This window comes from Aspergillus caelatus (assembly GCF_009193585.1).
Source record: "Aspergillus caelatus strain CBS 763.97 unplaced genomic scaffold BDV27scaffold_195, whole genome shotgun sequence".
Classification (NCBI taxonomy): domain Eukaryota; kingdom Fungi; phylum Ascomycota; class Eurotiomycetes; order Eurotiales; family Aspergillaceae; genus Aspergillus; species Aspergillus caelatus.
Genome location: NW_022475458.1, coordinates 527 through 19605, shown reverse-complemented (window position 1 = coordinate 19605; position 19079 = coordinate 527). Strand labels below are relative to the sequence as shown.

General features: G+C 46.8%; 6 protein-coding genes across 6 annotated transcripts; 4 read left to right on the top strand and 2 right to left on the bottom strand.

The window, feature by feature from the left end:
- Positions 1-730: 730 nt before the first annotated feature.
- Positions 731-1964, top strand: BDV27DRAFT_133873 (lipase family protein). The gene is made up of 4 exons (XM_032068182.1): positions 731-865; positions 915-1083; positions 1140-1467; positions 1524-1964. Exons 1-4 carry the CDS (start codon positions 760-762, stop codon positions 1866-1868), a joined length of 948 nt encoding a protein of 315 aa, XP_031923928.1. The 5' UTR covers positions 731-759; the 3' UTR covers positions 1869-1964.
- A 2106-nt stretch (positions 1965-4070) lies between these two features.
- BDV27DRAFT_161266 (uncharacterized protein) lies at positions 4071-7550 on the top strand (the record flags this gene model as incomplete). The annotated part of the gene is made up of 1 exon (XM_032073192.1): positions 4071-7550. The coding sequence occupies one exon, from the start codon at positions 4071-4073 to the stop codon at positions 7548-7550; it is 3480 nt and encodes a 1159-aa protein (XP_031923927.1).
- A 1018-nt stretch (positions 7551-8568) lies between these two features.
- Positions 8569-9493, bottom strand: BDV27DRAFT_133872 (uncharacterized protein). Its single transcript, XM_032068181.1, has 2 exons — positions 9408-9493; positions 8569-9359 (listed from the first exon to the last, which is right to left on the bottom strand). The coding sequence occupies exon 2, from the start codon at positions 9355-9357 to the stop codon at positions 8689-8691; it is 669 nt and encodes a 222-aa protein (XP_031923926.1). The 5' UTR covers positions 9358-9359; positions 9408-9493; the 3' UTR covers positions 8569-8688.
- A 1227-nt stretch (positions 9494-10720) lies between these two features.
- On the bottom strand, positions 10721-11623 carry BDV27DRAFT_133871 (uncharacterized protein). Its single transcript, XM_032068180.1, has 2 exons — positions 11053-11623; positions 10721-10977 (listed from the first exon to the last, which is right to left on the bottom strand). Exons 1-2 carry the CDS (start codon positions 11576-11578, stop codon positions 10769-10771), a joined length of 735 nt encoding a protein of 244 aa, XP_031923925.1. The 5' UTR covers positions 11579-11623; the 3' UTR covers positions 10721-10768.
- Positions 11624-12957: 1334 nt separating this feature from the next.
- Positions 12958-14708, top strand: BDV27DRAFT_167391 (MFS transporter; the record flags this gene model as incomplete). The annotated part of the gene is made up of 4 exons (XM_032074472.1): positions 12958-13065; positions 13122-13387; positions 13444-14315; positions 14382-14708. Exons 1-4 carry the CDS (start codon positions 12965-12967, stop codon positions 14706-14708), a joined length of 1566 nt encoding a protein of 521 aa, XP_031923924.1. The 5' UTR covers positions 12958-12964.
- An 834-nt stretch (positions 14709-15542) lies between these two features.
- Positions 15543-18193, top strand: BDV27DRAFT_133870 (transcription factor domain-containing protein). The gene is made up of 5 exons (XM_032068179.1): positions 15543-15757; positions 15817-16825; positions 16925-17305; positions 17369-17610; positions 17693-18193. Exons 1-5 carry the CDS (start codon positions 15625-15627, stop codon positions 18061-18063), a joined length of 2136 nt encoding a protein of 711 aa, XP_031923923.1. The 5' UTR covers positions 15543-15624; the 3' UTR covers positions 18064-18193.
- The last annotated feature ends 886 nt before the right edge of the window (positions 18194-19079 follow it).

The following is a 19079-nucleotide window of genomic DNA, read 5'->3' as shown; positions in this document are numbered from 1 at the left end:
ATGAACGATGCAGACTGTTGGTGGGGGCGTGTTGGATTCCGATACAAAAAGAAAATAACCCCCAAAAAAAAAAAAAAAAACAAACTAAAAGGTCAGCCAGTCATGCCTTCAGACCAATTTATATCGCATACCAACATCTAATCTTTCGAAGTCCAACAGTTACCGCGTTGCGACTGGCCATGCAAGGAGATCCAAAATAGTAATAATATCGTTCGCCACCGTGTTCCTATCGATTTTGCATGGGTTTACTATCCATATCCTTACCGTAAATGGAGTAGCTAGTGTAGAACTAGAAGAGCTGCCCTATCGAACAAAAATTTGCAGTCAAAGGGCTGCTGCTCTCGTCGTCGCTCTAGAACACTACCGGTTGCTGCGAGCGGTCGTATTTGAAATTGTACCGGTCGGGCGACTCGTCTCATGATTTCCAGAGCTCCTGGTTCGCATCAAGTATTCGGCTTCGATTGCAAACGGATCGCCGGAACTGGTAAGACGGGAGATTGGGCGAGATGGGGTGATGTTCCAGTAGGTTTAATAATGACTTCATAGCAACCAACCGAGCGCGGGATAACCATGAGCAAGCAAAGGCTGGCCTGCATTTGGCCGGCTTCCCTTTCTCATCGTAGCTCTGCTGTGAGAAGTAATTATATATAGAACATGATTGTCACAATATACAACGCCTCCTATTGTTATTATGACGATGGCCCAAACAGCCGAACCCGATTGATCTCGGAGATATAGTCTGCGAATCTACTAACCACAATGACTGTCCTTTGGGCTAAAATGCTTCGATCGGCTTTAATTTATGCCTTGTTCTTGTCGCAGAGCTCGGCAGTGCAGCATATCCTGGCGCCATCTCCTGCTCAGGGTCAGTAAATCTACAACGCTATAGCGATGGGTGCTAAGATATGCTCCAGAGCTTCCGCCGGGACTTTTAAACTCCATGCGGCTCTATTCTGAGTATACTGCCGCTGCAACTTGCCCTTCAAACTTTAACTCACCAGGATACACAAAGGTCGTTTGCGAGCCAGGGGTATGTCCAATGCTAGAGAAAACACAAGCCACTGTATTCATGGGGTTCACAAAGTAAGCCGGCTGCCAAGGAAACTTCCGTTCTGTGTTCAATGGATAACCTCACATAGCTGGACGCCGGGAAATACTACTGGATACCTGGCAGTTGATCATACCAACCATGTACTCGTTCTGGCTTTCCGAGGCTCCCGGACAAAAGGAAACATACAGGTTGATGGCCAATATGAGCAGGTTTCCATACCCTGGATCTGCCAGGGATGTCAAGTCCATTATGGATTCTATTCTTCCTGGGATGCTATCTCGCAATATCTCCTGAGTGCCGTTAGGCGTTATTATAGTGTATACCACTATCCTATTGTCTTCACCGGACATAGTCTCGGGGGTGCACTGGCTGCTCTCGGTGCTGTCCTAGAGGATTGGCCCACAGTGGTTACATTGGTATTTCTCATAGAATATGTAGGATTACCTGGGTAAAAGCGCTGACAAGATAATAGTATACCTATGGAGCTCCCGAGTTGGGAAATTACGCTTTTGCCAACTTCACTACAAATGCTATCGGAGCCCAAGGGACCAAGGGATTTGAAGTCAGAGTGACGCATACGAACGATCCAGTCCCAAAGGTGTTATCCAGAGATGAACATATTAGCAAGTACTGGCAGTATAGCACAACATCTCCGGAATTCTGGATTACTTCAAAGAATCATGTGCCCGTCTCCAAGGACGATATTGAGGTGTTCTATGGCATTGACAATATGAACGGAAATCTTGGCACAAAGACCTCGGACCCGTTCGCTCATAATTGGTATTTTGGCGATATGGCCGGTTGTACTGGAGACTGAAAATCTTCAAATTTGGCTGTAAATCGGGTCGTCGGTCTTTCTTTTCCTATTATAGCCTGGCGCTTTCCAGTTGACGTGATCGGAAGTCCTGCATAGTCAACTTAATTGGACCTAGGAACTTTGCTTATCATGCATTGATATCAATATGCTTTTGGTAGTCTGGTGTTTCTCTTATGGTCCAGAGCTGTATACGGAGGTTAAGCTGAAGGATAAGAATACTGTAATTTTTACAGACCCTGGCTCCCTTCGTATAGTTAACCTCGTCTGAAAAAGTGGCTAAGTGAAGTAACAGTCCTATTCATAATAATAACCTTATCCTAAATAGAGAGTAACTGGAGTGGGAAAATGGACCCGCTACGTAATACAAACAGCACTGTTCAGGGAAAGAGGGGCGCAGGCAATATAGAGCGCAGGTAGCAAATTCATCTGCATAGTCTACAAGAATTGTATAGGAGAAGAAGTATTATACGATTCATGAGCAGAAGATATTGTGACTATGTAGACTGTAAGTTGAATTATACAACCCACGTGTACTAGGTCCCGTAGTCCACCCGTAAATGCTCGTATATGTGGTAACACCCTATATATAGAGTTGAGCCGTGGATGCGTATTATGGGCCAAAAGAATATTCCCAAACAACGCCATTCTATCGATCGGAGGTCATCTCCGAGCTTGCCGGTTGCATCAGCCCTCATTCCTTCCAAGGTCAACCTCGGGACAACGGTCGCTCAGTAATCAATTAACTTTTCCACGGCTCCTACCTATCGAGCCTCAGATATCGTTATTGAGAAGGCTAGGGAAAAGTGTATGGCGCAACCAACTGAAGCTGAGCCTCAAACGTAACTGGTACATTTAGATTAAAGTAGTCATCAAGAAGCTGGTAAATCTTAAAGAAAGGCGGATAGGGTGTTGAGGAGAGAAACCATGAAGTGGGCACAACCGTAGAAGCTAATATTCAGAACATTAGACGGATTTGCAAGTCGTGGATGTCATGTTCGCCACCGTCGGACGATGGCCAAGACCTGCCAGACTCTGTAATTTAGACATTGGGTCCGTTTGCAAGACTATTACAATAACCAGTTATCGTAACAATCGTTAGCAAAGCCGGGGAGAGTCAGGAGATAGGCTACCCAACTCGAGTGAACCGCTGGTGGAGGCTATCTTTATTGTATGATCAGCCTCTATAATGTACCTTGGAACAATGGGCAGTCAATTTTACTTCCTGTTGCTTCAGATTTTTTATTAGCTCTGCCTAGTGGACAGACATCGTGTGTATAGCCAATGTAATAACTCTTCAGAGCACACCAGTAGGATACGGATATACAATGCCAAAGAATTGGACTGTCGTGTCTTTGGTGTTGGATAATGATGGTTTCTCGCAGTCTTTTGAAACAGGAACGTAGTATGGTGGCAGACAATGTCAAGAATAACCATATAACAATCTCCATGTCACATATTCGCTTGTGAATCATATCACGGTATGGTCCTATCGCAATAGAAATGCAGCTTGATGGATCCCTAAGTTTAACTTTAATTGGCCGATATTGAGGCATAAGCGTCAAGGCATGTAGGTTCATTAATCATAGGATATAAAGTACGCTCCCGCAGGAGAATGGTTCGGCCCGGAATTGTGAGCCCGCCATGTATTTACTGCACCGATATATGGCTTTTTGGCGAGTTCCAATAGTGAGGCGTAGGATAACTAGTACTAGGTGCTCACTAGCTGTTTACATCAATTAGGCTACTATATAAGCATTGACTTCATATAAGGCTATTCTAAGTTTTGGTCCGATATTGCAGAGCCATGGTGCGCCATAAGGTTGGACTGGTCTGGCCCCGTCGCTATCATCTGCTTCGTGTTCGTTCGAGGTCGATCGCGAGCCCTGGATCTACGAGAAGTATAAACGGGTCAGTCGGTGGCGGAATATGTAATAGACTGAAGAGAAGAATGAGAAAGACCAGTATGGTTACAAGGTATGGTAGGCGTGACTTTACAAGAACTACGGTCCCGGCCGTATAGCTCTGCATTGTGCCCGTTCGCTGATAGAAGCTTAGATGACTATAATCATCGCAACTGAGGTATATATAGTAGTAGCCCTTCGCGTCGCTCTTGTTGTCCACAGTTGCTAGAGCGATACCTAGTCTTTATCAATCGCTTTGTCAGACGTATAGGTGAACCTTGCAGGACGATCATTTATCATCATGGCGTCCACTCCTGCAGCCGTCCATTATGATACGGAGCTCATGAAGAATCAAAAGAATGCCAGCTCCATGGATCCTGCTAAACAATTCGATGTCTTGCAAAACTCTGATGGCAAGGCTGTCTTCTTCTCTATAGGCTCCGACAATGTGTTAAACGTGTCGCAAGAAACCGCTGCATCTCCAACGGGATGGACAAAGTGGGACATATCCACCGCAATTGCTGGTAGATTTGGACAGGCTTCAATCACAGCAAAGACATTTGCCGTATCACAAAACCTCAACAACCCGGCAAATGTCGATATTGCCCTGGTAGCATCTCTTGAGGGTCAGGGTCAAGATAACCTCTTTCTGGCCTATGACGTGCCCAACGAACCAAGTTCATGGGAACAGAGCTGGTACTGGGAGGCGGCATTTTTCGACGCTCCCGGAAGACCTATGCCAATGCCGTTTCTAATCAGCAATGTGTATCTCATGAACATATTTGGCAAGGGAAGACTGTGCTTCGTTGATGTGATTCGCAATCCCACAGAGAATAACCGTGTGATTGATCGCTATTATATCCGTCACGGGGCCTCACCAATATGGTCATTTCATCCCCTTCCGAATGATGTCCGCGCTGGTTCAGTTAGCTGCCTAGGTAAACGACCCAAGGAGTCGGTTGGAGGCATCTACACCTTAGCGTCTGTGGGACCATGGACACAGGAGGTAATATATACTCCTGCACGCACTGAGAAAGATGCCCGTAGTATCCGGCTTCCCACCCTTACTGGTTCGACTGCAATCGCATCAATGTTGGATGAGTCTGGGAACACCTTTCTGTTCATAGCATGGCCCAGTGACGGGGCGATTGCTGTCTGGACCCCACATCTGCAAAACAATGGAGACTGGGCCCAGATGGTTATCGACACCGACTACACGGCAGCTACTGGTATCCTGCGAGGGACTACTGCTCTCGTTGCCACAAGGCTAGGTAGTCGCACTGTACTTTGGGGTCTCAATGGTCTTGGGGAGCTCTACAGTGCATCATGTCCAAGTGGATCAGAAACAGACCAACTCGCATGGTCTGATCCCATCGCGGTTTGCTTTGATGTGCTTCAATTCGCACACTACCCGAACGTGGCTCAGTCTAGTGCGAATAATGTTCTATTTGCACAAACACAAACACAGACCTTAGACCAGCAGTTGACCATGCTAACACAAAATCTGAACACATCCCTCTGGACCGAGCGCAGTGTATTGCTCCCTCCAGAAAGCGTGAACACGGTCACTGAGTACTACAGTTATACAAGCCATATCCAAGTCGTCGATGAAAATGACCAAGGAGTTCCCAATTATTCACCAGTTTTTTTAACCGGACTCAGTCCGGTGTCTGTCTATGTGAATGATGTCTACCACGTGCTCACACCGGATGTCCCGCTGCCAGCAACGACAAATTCATCTGGAGTTATCACCATTGTCCAGGAGATACAGTCTCTTTCAGGAATTCTTATCGGCGTCGTCGTGCTGCCACCTGGAAGTGATAAGCCTATCTCCACAACCATCGATCCACATGCAAATGCTGCACAAAGGCTTGCCACCCTGGACTCAGCCCAGAGCCTGAGAGGCGCAACAATTACAGACTCTAATGGATATCAGAAGCCGTTGGTTCCCGCTTCAGTGTCGGATAACGACATGAAGATTGCGGCGGAGAAATTCCAGAAGTTACTATACATAAGGTCCCAGATGCCAAGCAATGGGGGCAGGCAGCTCAAGCCCTTCTCGGCAGTTTCAGCTGGACCGTTTCGTGGTAATACTATCTCTGAAGAGAAGCTCCGTAGCCGGATTTCTCTTTTGTGGGGTGATCTCGCTAGATGGCTCAAAAAGTTCATAAACAAAGTCGAGAGCATCACTGCTCAAATTATTGACGGTTTCTGGAATTTTGTCGTAGAGGTCGGTGACTTGATCTATAGCGCTGTGATGGACACAGTTTCTGCGGTTGTAGGTGCAGTCGAATATGTCTTCCATGAGATCAACGTCGCCTACGATGACATCGTTCAGTATCTTGGGTTTATCTTTAATTGGGCCGATATCAAGCGAACCCACTTTGTGATCAAGAACATTATCAAAGTATCCACAGCCCATGCTGTCAATTCGATTACAGACATCGACGACGGCATCAAGCGTGAATTCTCCACTATTCAGGAGAGGCTTGAAAATTGGGACAAAATGCCCGACGTAGGTGGAACGATTGGCCAACAGCAACAGCTTCAGTCTAATGTGAAGGGGTGCAAGAGTCCACAAGCAAACTGGGCGCTGCATCATGCTACGAGCAGTATACAGAACGCCCAGACCAGTCATGATCGACGAGATCCAATATCCAAAGACATCGAGAAGGCTTTCCAGGACATCTATTACCTGTTAAAGAATGAAGAGACTGCTGTAGTGACAATGGTTACACAACTGAAGGATCTGCTGATGAACTTTTCGTCACTGACTGCCGCTCAAGTCTGCCAGCAGGCGCTCGGAATTATTTCTGAGTTCATTCTCGAGACAGCGGAGGACTGCTTACTCACGTTCCTGGACCTGGCTAAGCTTCTTGCCGACGCAGTATTTACTCTTCTTGATGCTCCATTAAACATCCCTATTCTCTCCCCAATTTACAAGGATATAACTGGAGACCAGCTCAGCTTTCTTGATCTGGCATGTTTCATTGGTGCAGTCCCCGCCACTATTCTATACAAAGTGGTAACCAATGCAACTCCGTTTCCAACAGATGACCCACTCGGGGATGCTTTGATCCAGGCGCCTGATTATGCGACCCTTTCAAAGCTTCTCAATTCGACCGAGCTTGACAAGTATCAACAGCAGGCCTACCGCAAATACTTGACCATAGCCAGAATCTCAAAGCCTAGGACCATTCGTCCGGCCAAAGCATACGATTTATGTGAGGCTGTCTCGAACTTCGTGGCTGCTTTTGCCTCCTTGGGCTACATCCCTATGACAATCGCGAAAAGCGTCTTTGACTTTAAAAGAACACCAGCGCCCAAGGCACTTAGATATACTATCCCAGTTGTTTACATGGGATACGTCATGCCAGATATCATTGGCTCCTTGTCGGACAGAAGGGAATGGTACACCATCCTGAATTGGTATTATACTGCCATTAGCATTGTAAAGGCAGGCCTTGACAGCAGTGACACAATCGGAACCAACTCGACGTATAGTGGGTGGGTCAATCCAATTATTGAAACCGGCCTGAATATCTGTTGGCTCGTGCCCGCCGTTGGGGACTTCGTCGATAATCACGACACCAGATCTGATATAGCGGCCTTCTACGCGAATGTCCTGTTCGACGCCGGCGGGAGCTTATCTGCTGGCGCGTCTGAGGACCTTACAGGTGCTGAGGTAGCAGCGGATATGCGAGTCGCTCAAACTCTCTTGTCGCTTGGGTACTTCGGTTGTGTGACTGCGACGGGATATTTTGTGACTAAAGGACAGTAATTCGTCTCCCAGGTGTGGGTGACACTTATTGTTGCTATATATAATGTGCATTCTCCTTTCACTAACTGTCAAGGCATACCTACGTGATCGGGGGGCGGCGGTATGTTAGTCTAGCGACTGAAGCCTGGACAAGTCAAAAACAACGGTTATGGTGAATTTTATTCAGAATCTCTTAGAAAAAGCTACCGTCAGCATTCAATATCTTGCGACCATCCTAAGCATGTACTTCAATTTGATTTCGATGCTGAAATGTTTCCTAATCCCAGGCTTGATTCATGGTTAACTCTATATCCTCGTACTGGGTTCAGTCTACGTGCTATCAACATCTTTATATTTTGATGAGCTTGTATTCTAATGTTTCTATATACAACTACTTGTCAGCTAAGCTCTGCTACTCCTTCCTTGTACTAGAAACTTAAAGGTATATCTGCAAAGAGTAGTATAAGAGAAGAAGCTTGGCTGTCGTGCGGTTTGTGCCGTGGGATGGGGTCAATAGATGGTAGTATCGACTGTGAAGAGGTCTAACATAGAATTACAGCACCCTGAAATCTTTCAACAAACAATAAAATACCTTTCCCCTCGCCTTAATCATACATTTACCCGTCAGCATCCAAGCGCTGCGTTCATTACTCCGGTGAAAGGAATAAACACCGGGGCAACTGTGAAGATGCAACACACTGGCGACAAGATGGTCACAAAACCCCATGAACAAAAGGTCAATAACACAGTTGTGGACAAGGATAATACAAGTTATGATAATGTATACAATAGAAAGCTTGAACATTGTTTGAGGCCATGGTTGCCTCCGCAAAGATCTCAATATAACTAAGGGCAGGCTTGTCACTGAGAGAGTGAAAAACGGAAAATTATCGAGAAGGCAAATGCACATATTAAATCGAAGATCCCAATAGCAGATGAGGTGACTGAACCCCATTACATCAGTATTTTATGTTCGATCTGAAACCAGACTTCGAACCAGAACTGGAACGAGGAACATCTATTAAACTAGGATAAAGTTGTTCATTGAGCCATGCTTGCCTTGTATTTACAGCAGCTGCGGGAAGACCTCTAGGGTTTATGAGACAATAGTTAACGTTTATATCATGATGAATCTGACCATAATGTATAAGTCTTTTTCTTAAAAAGCCTTATTGACGCCGTCCCATGCAGGAGATTCGAGCTTGGCACGCAATAGATCACCAGGCCACGAAGCTGCTGGCGCTTTCTTTGGACAATCAAGTGCCTGCGCCACGACTGTATCGCCCAAGACTTTCTCAATCCCAAGGCGAGGTAAGTCCCGTTCTGTCGCCTCTCGAAACTCTCTATCAACCTCGGCATACGAGCCGAAATCTGTTAAGACACCGAGGCGCACTAACCTCGTAAACGGATCAATGCGCTCAGCGATACCAGGGCTAGTATGGAGAGCTATAGCTTGCCACACTTGCTTGGTACTTTCCTCAGCAACTAGATGAGTCCGGAGGTAATCAACGCTAGCGTCAGCCCCTTCCACCTCGAAGCGTTCTGAACTATTGAATTTATCGGAGCAGCCTATATCATGCATTATGCAGGCAACGAAGAGGAGGTCATATTTAGACGTGTCGATCGAGGATGACGTGCAGTGTTCCGAAATCCACTTTGCATAGCAATATACCCGCAGACTGTGGTTGAGGATTGGCTCTGGCAGACTGGACTGGGCCAACTCGAAGGCTCCAGCACAAACATCATTCTTTGGCATCCATGATGGACACGTGCCATGTCGACTGCACGGATGTTCGGCAGCTTCGGCTTGCTGGGCTAGACAACACATATCTGGCAGATGTCAGGACCACTTGTCGCTCCTGTTGTTCAGATGCCTACCTGTAACTTTTCGCAATATAAAGTGTGTCCACCGTGACAGCCGTAGCTGGTAAGATATTGATAAATAAGACGATGCAAAAAAAAAAAAAAAAAAAAAGGGGGAAAGAAAGAAAGAAAGAAAAAAGAAAGAAAGAAAAGGAAAAGGAAAAGGAAAGAAAGGTCTAATTTCATACAGTGACTCGATGACTCATCAGCGTTTGACTGTATTATACGGAGAGTGGCGGTTTGTAAGCGTGCAGCGGAACATAAATATTTTGACTGTATTTACGAGTTCTCACCTAATCAATCATCCTCCAGTCTGCCCCCGCAAAATGTTTATTTGGGAAGGAGGGTTCTACTAGCTATCTGAAGATAAAGATAATCACTCTTAATCCAGCTGAACTGTATCCCCCCCTGCTGCTTATTGGACATAAGTTCATTTACTGAATGAACCGATCTGTACAACATATAAATATTTACAGCTGGACCTATCCAAAGACGGCTCGTTGAATAAGATTATCACCTTTCTTCGAGATTATTGTCTACCAGATATCCTGCCTTAAACCGCGAATACTCTAGTACTACCACCGGCCGATCTATTATAGAAGACTATTGTGACCGGTAATCCTAATCATCCTAATTGTCTTAATCTCCAGATTGTTTAGTTAAACCTGCATAACTCGCGCCTACTTAGCCAGTTTAATATAGATAGATTTATTGCTGAAGCACATTCTTTTCAAACTCTTAAGGGCTTTCGCTTCTTTTACTATACTCGGCCTATGTACAATCTTCACCATCCAATCCATATATCCTTCCACAGCCCTGTTCTCCAGCAGTGCTGTTATATACAGTTTACAGAGTCTCCATAACCAAAATTTATAGGTATACGTTGCTTTTCCCTATATGTACTAGCTAAGGAAATCTACTTGTCAGAGGATTAGTATACGTTACAGATTAATATAGTAGTTTTGCCATCACTTCGAGAGGTTATACCCCAGTTCAATACAGCGTTTTCTGCCTAGATAGGCCCACAGCACAACAGAAATACATACAAAGAATAATAAACACTATATATAGAATATAGAAGACTCTAGACCCATCTCTCTAACAGTATATAAGAAATATATACAATAGCTTCGGGAACATATGCTGGCTGGACTAGTACATCCCAGCCTTGCTGGTTTCCGTGAGTATTCCGGTAAATTTAGCTGCATAGTGTGGAGTTTGGTTGTATACTGTCATATATTACAAGTCTTATATTATTGTTGTAGTATATAATACATAACTTGTTATTCCTAGGAAGGCCGGAGGAGCCGGGCTTAGGCTAGACATGTTATAAATACAGAATACCACCGACGCAGCAGATCTCCAACGTTTGCAGTTTACTCAAAGGGCTCCATAAGCTTGTTACCAAGCACCTTGGCTGGAAAAGCATCTTCACCCAGAGTGGTAGTGTGAGACCAAGGCTTTAACTCGTTCTCCCTACGGATGGTGGCAGCAAAGCAGTGACTCCAGCTCATCCTCGGAAAATGATGCGAGACATCTTCAATTGTTGCAGGGTGAACACATTCGGCATATGCACCAGTATTGTCTATTTCTCATCAGCCTGTGGAGCGTAATAAGATGCGATCATTGCTCCTTGATCTAGATATCAATTCTAACATACCAAAGATGGTTGCTAGCTGTAAAAGCTGTCCCACGGCTGTAATTTTGCCTGTGCTACATAAATCTTGATGGCGAATAATGGCTTCAGCAACACTCTCGGCCTGGTCTCTCGGTGCTGCCGTGTCTTGAGATGAATCTGTAGTTTCTTGAAGAACATTCAAAGCAATCAGGCCACCAAAAAACTCGAAGCTTAGTTTTGTGCTGGTCAGATTATCTTCAGTAGCCCCGATGTCGTGAAGCAGACACGCGAGAAAGTATGTCTCATCAGTGAAGGTCCACGAGGGGAACAAGTGCCGCCTCATCGCAAGTCCAAAATGGTAGACGCGGAGAGAGTGATTGTAGGTTGGCAATGGGAGATGAGACTGTGCGTACGTATTGATACGTCGAGCGAGAGCCGTTTCTGGAACTGGGGTTTCTGCAACTGAGATGAATGGTGCAGCTGAGGAAGGCGAGACAGAAGACAAAAGCGTATGTGCTGACGCCGCGACGGGTGTAAATCCGTACAGAGTCTCTGAGTCAGGTGCCATGTTTATTAGACCAAGACAGGTGACTTTGAATGGTAAAGTCTTGATTAAATCCCTACGAATGAAGTATTCTTGATGAGCTGAGAAAAATACGTGTAGCACGGCTATATATAAGGTCTCAGCGGACATGGATCAGATTCTGACAAATCCACTCTTACAGTGTCTACCATACATATCCATGGGAGGAGGTTAACTTTATGGGTGGTAACGTAAATCGTCTTCAACCGAAGTTTCATTTTGAGTTAGACCCTCTCCAAACAACTTCTCTGTTAGGAAAGGTTTCACTAGCTTACCGGCACATGGAGACAAAACCTGTGTTCCGAACCAATCATGCATACAGGTTGAATCGTCATAGAAATGATGCTATCGAACCAGTTCCGCTTGTAAACTTTGGATCCAAATTCAATCCCCTAATACAACAACTACTATATTGAGTTAGAATCGGAACCCCCGGAGTGTATCTTTGGGTGGAAGCATCTTCACCGGTGTAAAAACTCCTACAGAGTTACCCGTGAGGGTTTCGGGTCAAGACTTGCCACTTGTTTATAGGTCGTGCCTACGGTAGGTATAGCTGTATTATACGTATAGTACGCTGCTGTTTATCTTTTATGTGAAGCTTCTTGTTGGGGCGTAGCCTGAATAACTGTACGGGGCCTCGCTCTGTAATCAGCTGCAGTAAAAAGCAGAAAAGATAAACAGTGTCCTATTATCAAGCAAGGTTCATTAAATTTCTTGATATCATCTCCATATATGCTATCTTTTTAGATAGCTGTATATACAGCTTAAAACTATGGGATTATAACCCTGTCATCACCTTGCTTTGCATACTCATATATAATATATTAGCAATATCTTGCACGTAGCTCCGTATCTTTTATCTCAAGGGACGCACCTATAACGATATTGTTATTATAAGAACGTGTTGAGGTAAACGCCTTGAAGCGAGGTGATGGGGCGGGCGGAGGTAAAAATGATCGCACCAGCAAAAATCTAGGCCCGAGTCGGGACAGCCCGTGTTAACTGGCCTGTGTGCTACATTAGCCACCATTTAAAGTCGTAACGAAACGTGGCCAATAGACGAACGGTCCGAGATCTTGGAGAGTCCTCCGACAGATGGTGCACGCGCCGATAGATGATTAGCCAATCGGATAACGGTCCGGGCCTCTCCTCCTGGGTCCCAGCAAAGCTATGGATGCAATGGACGAGATCAAGCAAAAGCTTCGGGGCCCTGCAGAATTTGCAAGGTAGCTCGATCCAGTTGGTGGCGAGATTGGTCGAGATGGACTTACTATAAAATTCGGATACCTTGCAATGGGCAAGCGGCCACCATGCACCAATGCAGCAGCATCTAATAACCATTGCCGCAACTCACCAGATTAGGACCTAGACATGGAGTCTCTCTTCCAATATCGACGGATCCAAAAAGCCGTTACAGAAGAGGTAGCTAGTGGTCATAGGGCGTTATCTTCTGATGCAGAACATGGCTTGAGGTTAGTTGATCTCTACATGTATGAATGTTAAGCGCTAAATAATCCAGAAGCTTTAGCTGTCATCCCGTTAGTACTCAGACCCCGGCTGGCATGCCTTCCACCGAAAGTTCCAGCCCTGTTCCGACGGTGATTGTAGACTGGTCAGGCCCAGACGATCAGCTGAATCCAGCAAACTGGAGTGTCGCACGCAAGGCTTTTATGACGGCCCTTGTCTCCCTAATCGCCTCCTCGGTAACGGCGGCATCGGCCATTGATGCGTGCGGCATTGTCCCATACACAGAGGAATTTGAGACATCGGAAGTTGTTGCTTCTCTTGCTACAGGTAGCCATCCAAATGAAGCTTTCATTCTCTTCCGAGGCTGTACTAAGAAGTACTAGGGCTCTTTATGATCGGCTTTGCCCTCGGTTCCTTGGTCTCCGGGCCCTTCTCCGAAATTTTCGGGCGCAATATTGTCTATGTCGCAACGATGCTCCTCTACCTCGTCTTCATCATGGCTGCTGCCCTTGCCCCTAATCTTGCGAGCCACCTAATCTTTCGCTTTATCGCGGGCCTTTTCGGCTCCACGCCTCTGACATGCTCTGGGGGAACAGTAGCCGACCTGTGGAATCCAGTCCAGAAAAGCTATGCGTTTCTCATCTTCGCGATTCCGGGATTTAGTGGGCCCATAATTGGACAATTGATCGGCAGCTTCATTCCCGCGACGTTGGGATGGCGGTGGCTGGAGTGGATCATGCTCATCATGGGAGGTGCGGTTCTTGTTACCGTATTCCTCTTCCAGCCCGAGACATATGCACCCCTCCTTCTGCAGTGGAAGGCGTCCGCTCTTCGCAGGCAGACGGGAGAGAAACGATACCAGGCCCACTTGGACATGAGGACTGAATCTTTGCTGCAGCGACTGGCTATCGCGGTCTCCCGGCCTTTCTTGTGGAGTTACACGGAGCCTATCGTTCTCCTCATGTCCCTCTATCTGACCATTATTTATATCATCCTCTTCACCTTTCTAGAAGGATACCGGTCCATCTTCGGAGCTACGTACAATTTATCCTCAGGACTCACCAGCATCGCCTGGGCCGGCATGTTGGTCGGCGTGTTTCTCGTGTGTCTGCTCACCCCATTGGTCTACTCCTGGACACGCAACGAATACAAGCAGACGGGCCGAATCCGCCCCGAAACCCGATTATGGTATGCGATGCTTGGGGGCGCCCCCGCCGTTCCCATCGGGCTCTTTTGGATGGGTTGGACGACTAATGTAATCCCCTCGCCTCTCCTCTTGTGTCAGAATAAATGCTGACAAGTTATGACTACTTTCTACCAGCCCTTAATCAGCATCTGGTCCCCCCTCGTTGCATCCGCTCTCGTTGGTTTTGGAATGACGACCATCTTCATCAGTGCGTACCTATACATCATCGACTCGTACAGCGTCTACTCCCCGTCTGCGCTAGCCTTCATGTCTTTTACACGCTATTTAGTGTCCGGTGGGGTGATGGTTGCAGGGGGTACAATTTACGAGAGGTACGGAGTGCCTTATACACTGAGTGTGCTAGGGGCCATTAGTGCAATGATGGCAGTAATTCCGTACCTGTTTTACTTTTATGGACCGGCCATACGGAGGATGAGCAAGCATGCGGCTATTAAGGATTGAAATTGAGATCTACATTAATGAATCAACGTGGTTATTTAAGGGGTAGTTTGACCAACAGAGCTAAAACAAAAAAGAAAGGAAAGGAAAAGGAAAAAGGAAAAGGAAAAGTAATATTACTGTATTTAGACTAATGTTTTGGTTTGCATAGAACATCCATCACGGGGATTGTGAAGGGAAGCTGCGGTAGATATATAACCCGGATAAAGGGCACTAGCATCATGGATATTATGCCTTGGGCCTTTTCCAGTCATAGACATAAAAGACCAGTTATCTGATATAGAATTATTGAATTAACTGTTATTCATATAAAATTCCCCAGTACACAAGCGATATCCGCGGAGAACCATTGTATGCTATAAGGAAAAGCGGCGTATCGAGATAACCCAATGAAAGATGATTCCGGTTAATGTGGGCCGCGGAACGTCCCCCGACTGGTGGATGCGACCCCCGCCAGCTCTTGGCAGCGAAACTGTTCCGTCTTGTATGCTGCGGGATATTCATGGGTTACTAAAACCGCAGTCGATCATTGTAGTTGCGGTTAATTTGCGATTATGGATGGCAGTTTGATACTCATGACTGCAGGTATGCTGCAGTCTTGTATAGATCGATCTTTATCATATATCACGTGCCGAGCAATTCTCCAGTAGGTTGAAAATAACAATTGTAAGTTGTGTGATACTGGGATGGTATATTTGCGTATTGGGCGTCTGTTCCTGGCTGAACTTTTCTGACGTGTGGCGACCTGGTTATGACACCACGCTGGTCACGGGACGGTGACACAATACCATACCGGAACCGCGGTGATTTCCTGGAACGTGTCATCACCAGCGTCACTACAATTCAGCAACTTCAGTCATCCAAGGAGAACGAACTATTATGAGATGGTGATTCGCAGAGTGGACCCTCATTCTCTGGGATGCAGCACCACGTAACAGGCCAGTTCTCGGCACCCTCAATGTTACCGCCTGCGCAAAGGAAGCGACTCAAGGTAGCCGTGGCCTGTATGCCCTGCCGCCACAAGAAAATCAAGTGCGATGGTGTTCGACCAGGTAGAGATCCCCATTCGCCCACTCATGAATCCGTATACCGAGGGGCTCATTGGTACTAGATTGTGGTAGCTGTAAAAGGATAGCAGGAGTGAAATGTGTATATGCCACAGGTCACGTGGAAACATCCATCGATCATAAGGAACAATTGTTTCACAGAGCCTCGGGCAATAGAGATGCTTTAGATGGATCCCGGACTGTCTCCACGCACAATCAGACTCTACTGAATGGCTCCTCGGAAGGGTCGGGGCAGCACTCTTGCATGGCTGGTGGAGGGGGGGTCCCTCTTACCGTATTATCAGCATCACGCTTGCCGCCGGCTGTCAACCAAGGCAATTTTGAAAGCGAGGCGCACACGGCTGATTCTATGAACGGTGTCACTGGGGACCCGAAATACACCCGCGATATCTTCGGTAGAAGCAGCGCGGGCTCATTTATGAGGCAGATCCAGACTGCAATCAACCCCAGACCGGACGCGTCATCTTCTGATCCCCCGGAGAAGGGAGCAGTCACGAGGGGAGATTCACCCGGAGTCCAACCTGTCTATTCCTCCTACGAAACATCAACCCTTCTTCTCCTTCCCCCAAAGGCACTGGCCGACAGTCTGATGCAGGTCTATTGGGATTATGACTGGACTTTATATCCTATCATAGATCGGGGTCAAGTTGAGGAGACCTACGAATCTCTATGGACCTCCCGGGACACAATGAGCTTCCCACTACTTAGAATGAGTATCATTAACTTGTGCTTTGCACTCGGATGCCATTACGGTCCATCAGTACCACCAAAGGAGCGTCGGGATACAGGTGACAGCTTCTTCTCCCGCGCAGAATGTTTATACAATAAGGCGAAGGATGCACCGTCCTCCGAGCGAGTGCAATGTTTACTCCTTTTTGGCGTCTACTTGCAGAGTACGAAAAATGTCTTTCAATGCTGGATGACCGTTGGAGAGGCAATTAGAATGGCACAGAGCTTAGGCATGCATCTCCCGGAACCTGAATTTAGCTCGCAATCTGTCAGCCATCGGGAGTATAGACGGCGGATATGGCATGGATGCGTGTGGCTAGATCGGTAAGTCGACCCGGTATTTATCATCACTACCACATTTTTAAAGCTTTTCCCCTGCTATCTTTGAACCACCATTGCAGTTCGCCTGCTAAGCGTTTCAAGGGTATTGTCCGCCACGTTCGGCCGACCGGGTATGATCCCGAATTGGCTATTCAGCTCGGTCCCGCTGCCCTCAATGATCGATGATGAGTTCTTCGAGGCCCAGACAGAAGGGTCTGAGAGACGACCGGATGGTCAGCCTTGCATAATGGCCTTCCTTGGAAAGGCCATTGAGCTCTACCGAATCCTGGACGACGTTCTGGTTGAGCTGTATCTGACCTGCAGCCCAAGAGAAGAGGGAATTGAGAGCAAACTGCCCCATATCCTTGAAATAGACAGTAGAATACAGTCCTGGAGCAAGTCGCTACCTGGTCATCTCCAAATCCATACAGCTGCAACTGGAAATACTATTCTTGATCGACAGGCAACTGTGCTCCGAATTCAGTAAGCCCACCCCATTTATCTGCCCTATCCTATGCTCCCTTGGTTCGTCTAACAACTAGTTAGCTCACTGCACGTTCGTATTCTGCTGTTTCGCCCAACTCTCGTCCGTTACTGCAGTCGCGGGGCGCCATCGTATACAGAGAAGCCCAATGTTTCGGCGGACCCCAGCCTTTCAGAAGTGATGCTCTTCCAGTGCCCACGCATGTGCTTCCGGTTTGCTCACGAGTTGATTGACATATTCAATCGCAATTTGGATCCCCAGACTCTGAATGGGCCACTTCCGGTTTGGTGGTACTCTGTATTCTGTACGTGAGCGAGCGAATCCTCCTCAATTAATACTACCCTATTCCATTTCTATACTGATACTTGAGCTCCCCCTTGAATTAGATGTTTACACCGCAGCCACCACAATCCTCGTAGAGCGCTTCCTCGAGACACGGGATTCTGCTGAAAACGGCGAGTCGGCCGCTTCTCAAACTTGGCACGCCGCCATTAACGTCCTCAGGTCCTACGGTGCTCTCTCTGACTGTGCACGGAGATGCGTGGCCGCCCTTGAAGTCCTTTACAACAACCTCTCTTTAGACAATGGTGAAAATGGAACCACTTCTCATCCTCGTGACGCAGCTTCTGACAGGGATTCTCTTTTGGGCTTATTTAATCAACTAAACCAGCCGGAAGAAATGAATGGCCCCGGACTACTCCCGCTCAGCTTTGATGATTTGATCTGGTTAGATTCGATCCTGGAGTCTTCTTATTGATAGCTTTGCCAATGTCTGGTATTTCCAGAGTTATATACTATTCAAGGTAGAGGACCTGTCAAGTAGGTAAGGATACATAGGTAAAATAGTAGTAGATAGTCTATCAATAGAAAACTAGTTCTTGCCTCTACTATTATTAACAATATACTAATTTATAGCCAAACATTCCAGTGCAAAACCCAAAACACCGAGTATACCATCCTTGTGACCAGTAGCTCAACTCTCCATGCAATGAGTTGCACCTTTCACCAAACTGCCGTCAACCCGGACACTATTGGTGAAAACTGCCATGCAAGTCCCCACTTCTTCCTCCGTAGCAACGAAGAAAGGATCATTCTCCACGAGGCAAAACATGACAGGTGCTTCTACATGGGCTGCCCACCTATGTCGTCATGTAGGAAGCCAGACACGGGGGAACTCTTGGATCTCTGTCTGTGGGGTGACCGCATTGAGGCGCTCGCTCTGTGCCAAAACCCCCGGACTATATGTCTCCGGTAATAACATCACCTTATCCTTAATAGGCACAGGTAAAAGAACATGATCAGGCCCTATAATTGTGAGCATACGTGGAGCATCCTTTGCCGCAGGAGGTTGCCTGTCACCCATTCCGCTTGCAATTATGCCTCCTAATGGGCATGGGGGGTTCTGATCTTTTCCATGCAAAGCTGCGGCAACAATCCCTCCCATTACTCCAAGACTGTGACACAAGAGGACCACACAGTTACATGCATTTCCAAATTGAAGCCAGAGGACTGGGAGGGTATAGTGGTGCAACCAAAAACCAGTCTCCTGATTGAGATCAGCTCCTTCGGGAACGGGCATGAAGGAACTTGTGTCCCCATAACACGGTCGGTCAATCGAACCGAACGGTACCGCAAAAGCAATGCTCGCTCTGGAGGCAGTATGCTCGGGGCTGCCATCGAAATAATGACAATCATATGTTCCGTCGTGCAAGGTAACAATCAGTGGACGGCGATGAGCAGTGAGTGCGGCCGAGAGTGATAGGATGGATGCAC

Bases quoted from the DNA above. Each gene is read 5' to 3' on its own strand.
- BDV27DRAFT_133873 (XM_032068182.1), top strand. From the start codon at position 760: ATGACTGTCCTTTGGGCTAAAATGCTTCGATCGGCTTTAATTTATGCC. The intron at 866-914 runs GTCAGTAAATCT...GATATGCTCCAG, and splicing joins GGCGCCATCTCCTGCTCAGG to AGCTTCCGCCGGGACTTTTA. The intron at 1,084-1,139 runs GTAAGCCGGCTG...AACCTCACATAG, and splicing joins GTATTCATGGGGTTCACAAA to CTGGACGCCGGGAAATACTA.
- BDV27DRAFT_133872 (XM_032068181.1), bottom strand. From the start codon at position 9,357: ATGTGTTGTCTAGCCCAGCAAGCCGAAGCTGCCGAACATCCGTGCAGT.
- BDV27DRAFT_133871 (XM_032068180.1), bottom strand. From the start codon at position 11,578: ATGGCACCTGACTCAGAGACTCTGTACGGATTTACACCCGTCGCGGCG. The intron at 10,978-11,052 runs GTATGTTAGAAT...GATGAGAAATAG, and splicing joins ACAGCTAGCAACCATCTTTG to ACAATACTGGTGCATATGCC.
- BDV27DRAFT_133870 (XM_032068179.1), top strand. From the start codon at position 15,625: ATGCAGCACCACGTAACAGGCCAGTTCTCGGCACCCTCAATGTTACCG. The intron at 16,826-16,924 runs GTAAGTCGACCC...AAGCGTTTCAAG, and splicing joins GGATGCGTGTGGCTAGATCG to GGTATTGTCCGCCACGTTCG. The intron at 17,306-17,368 runs GTAAGCCCACCC...ACAACTAGTTAG, and splicing joins GCAACTGTGCTCCGAATTCA to CTCACTGCACGTTCGTATTC.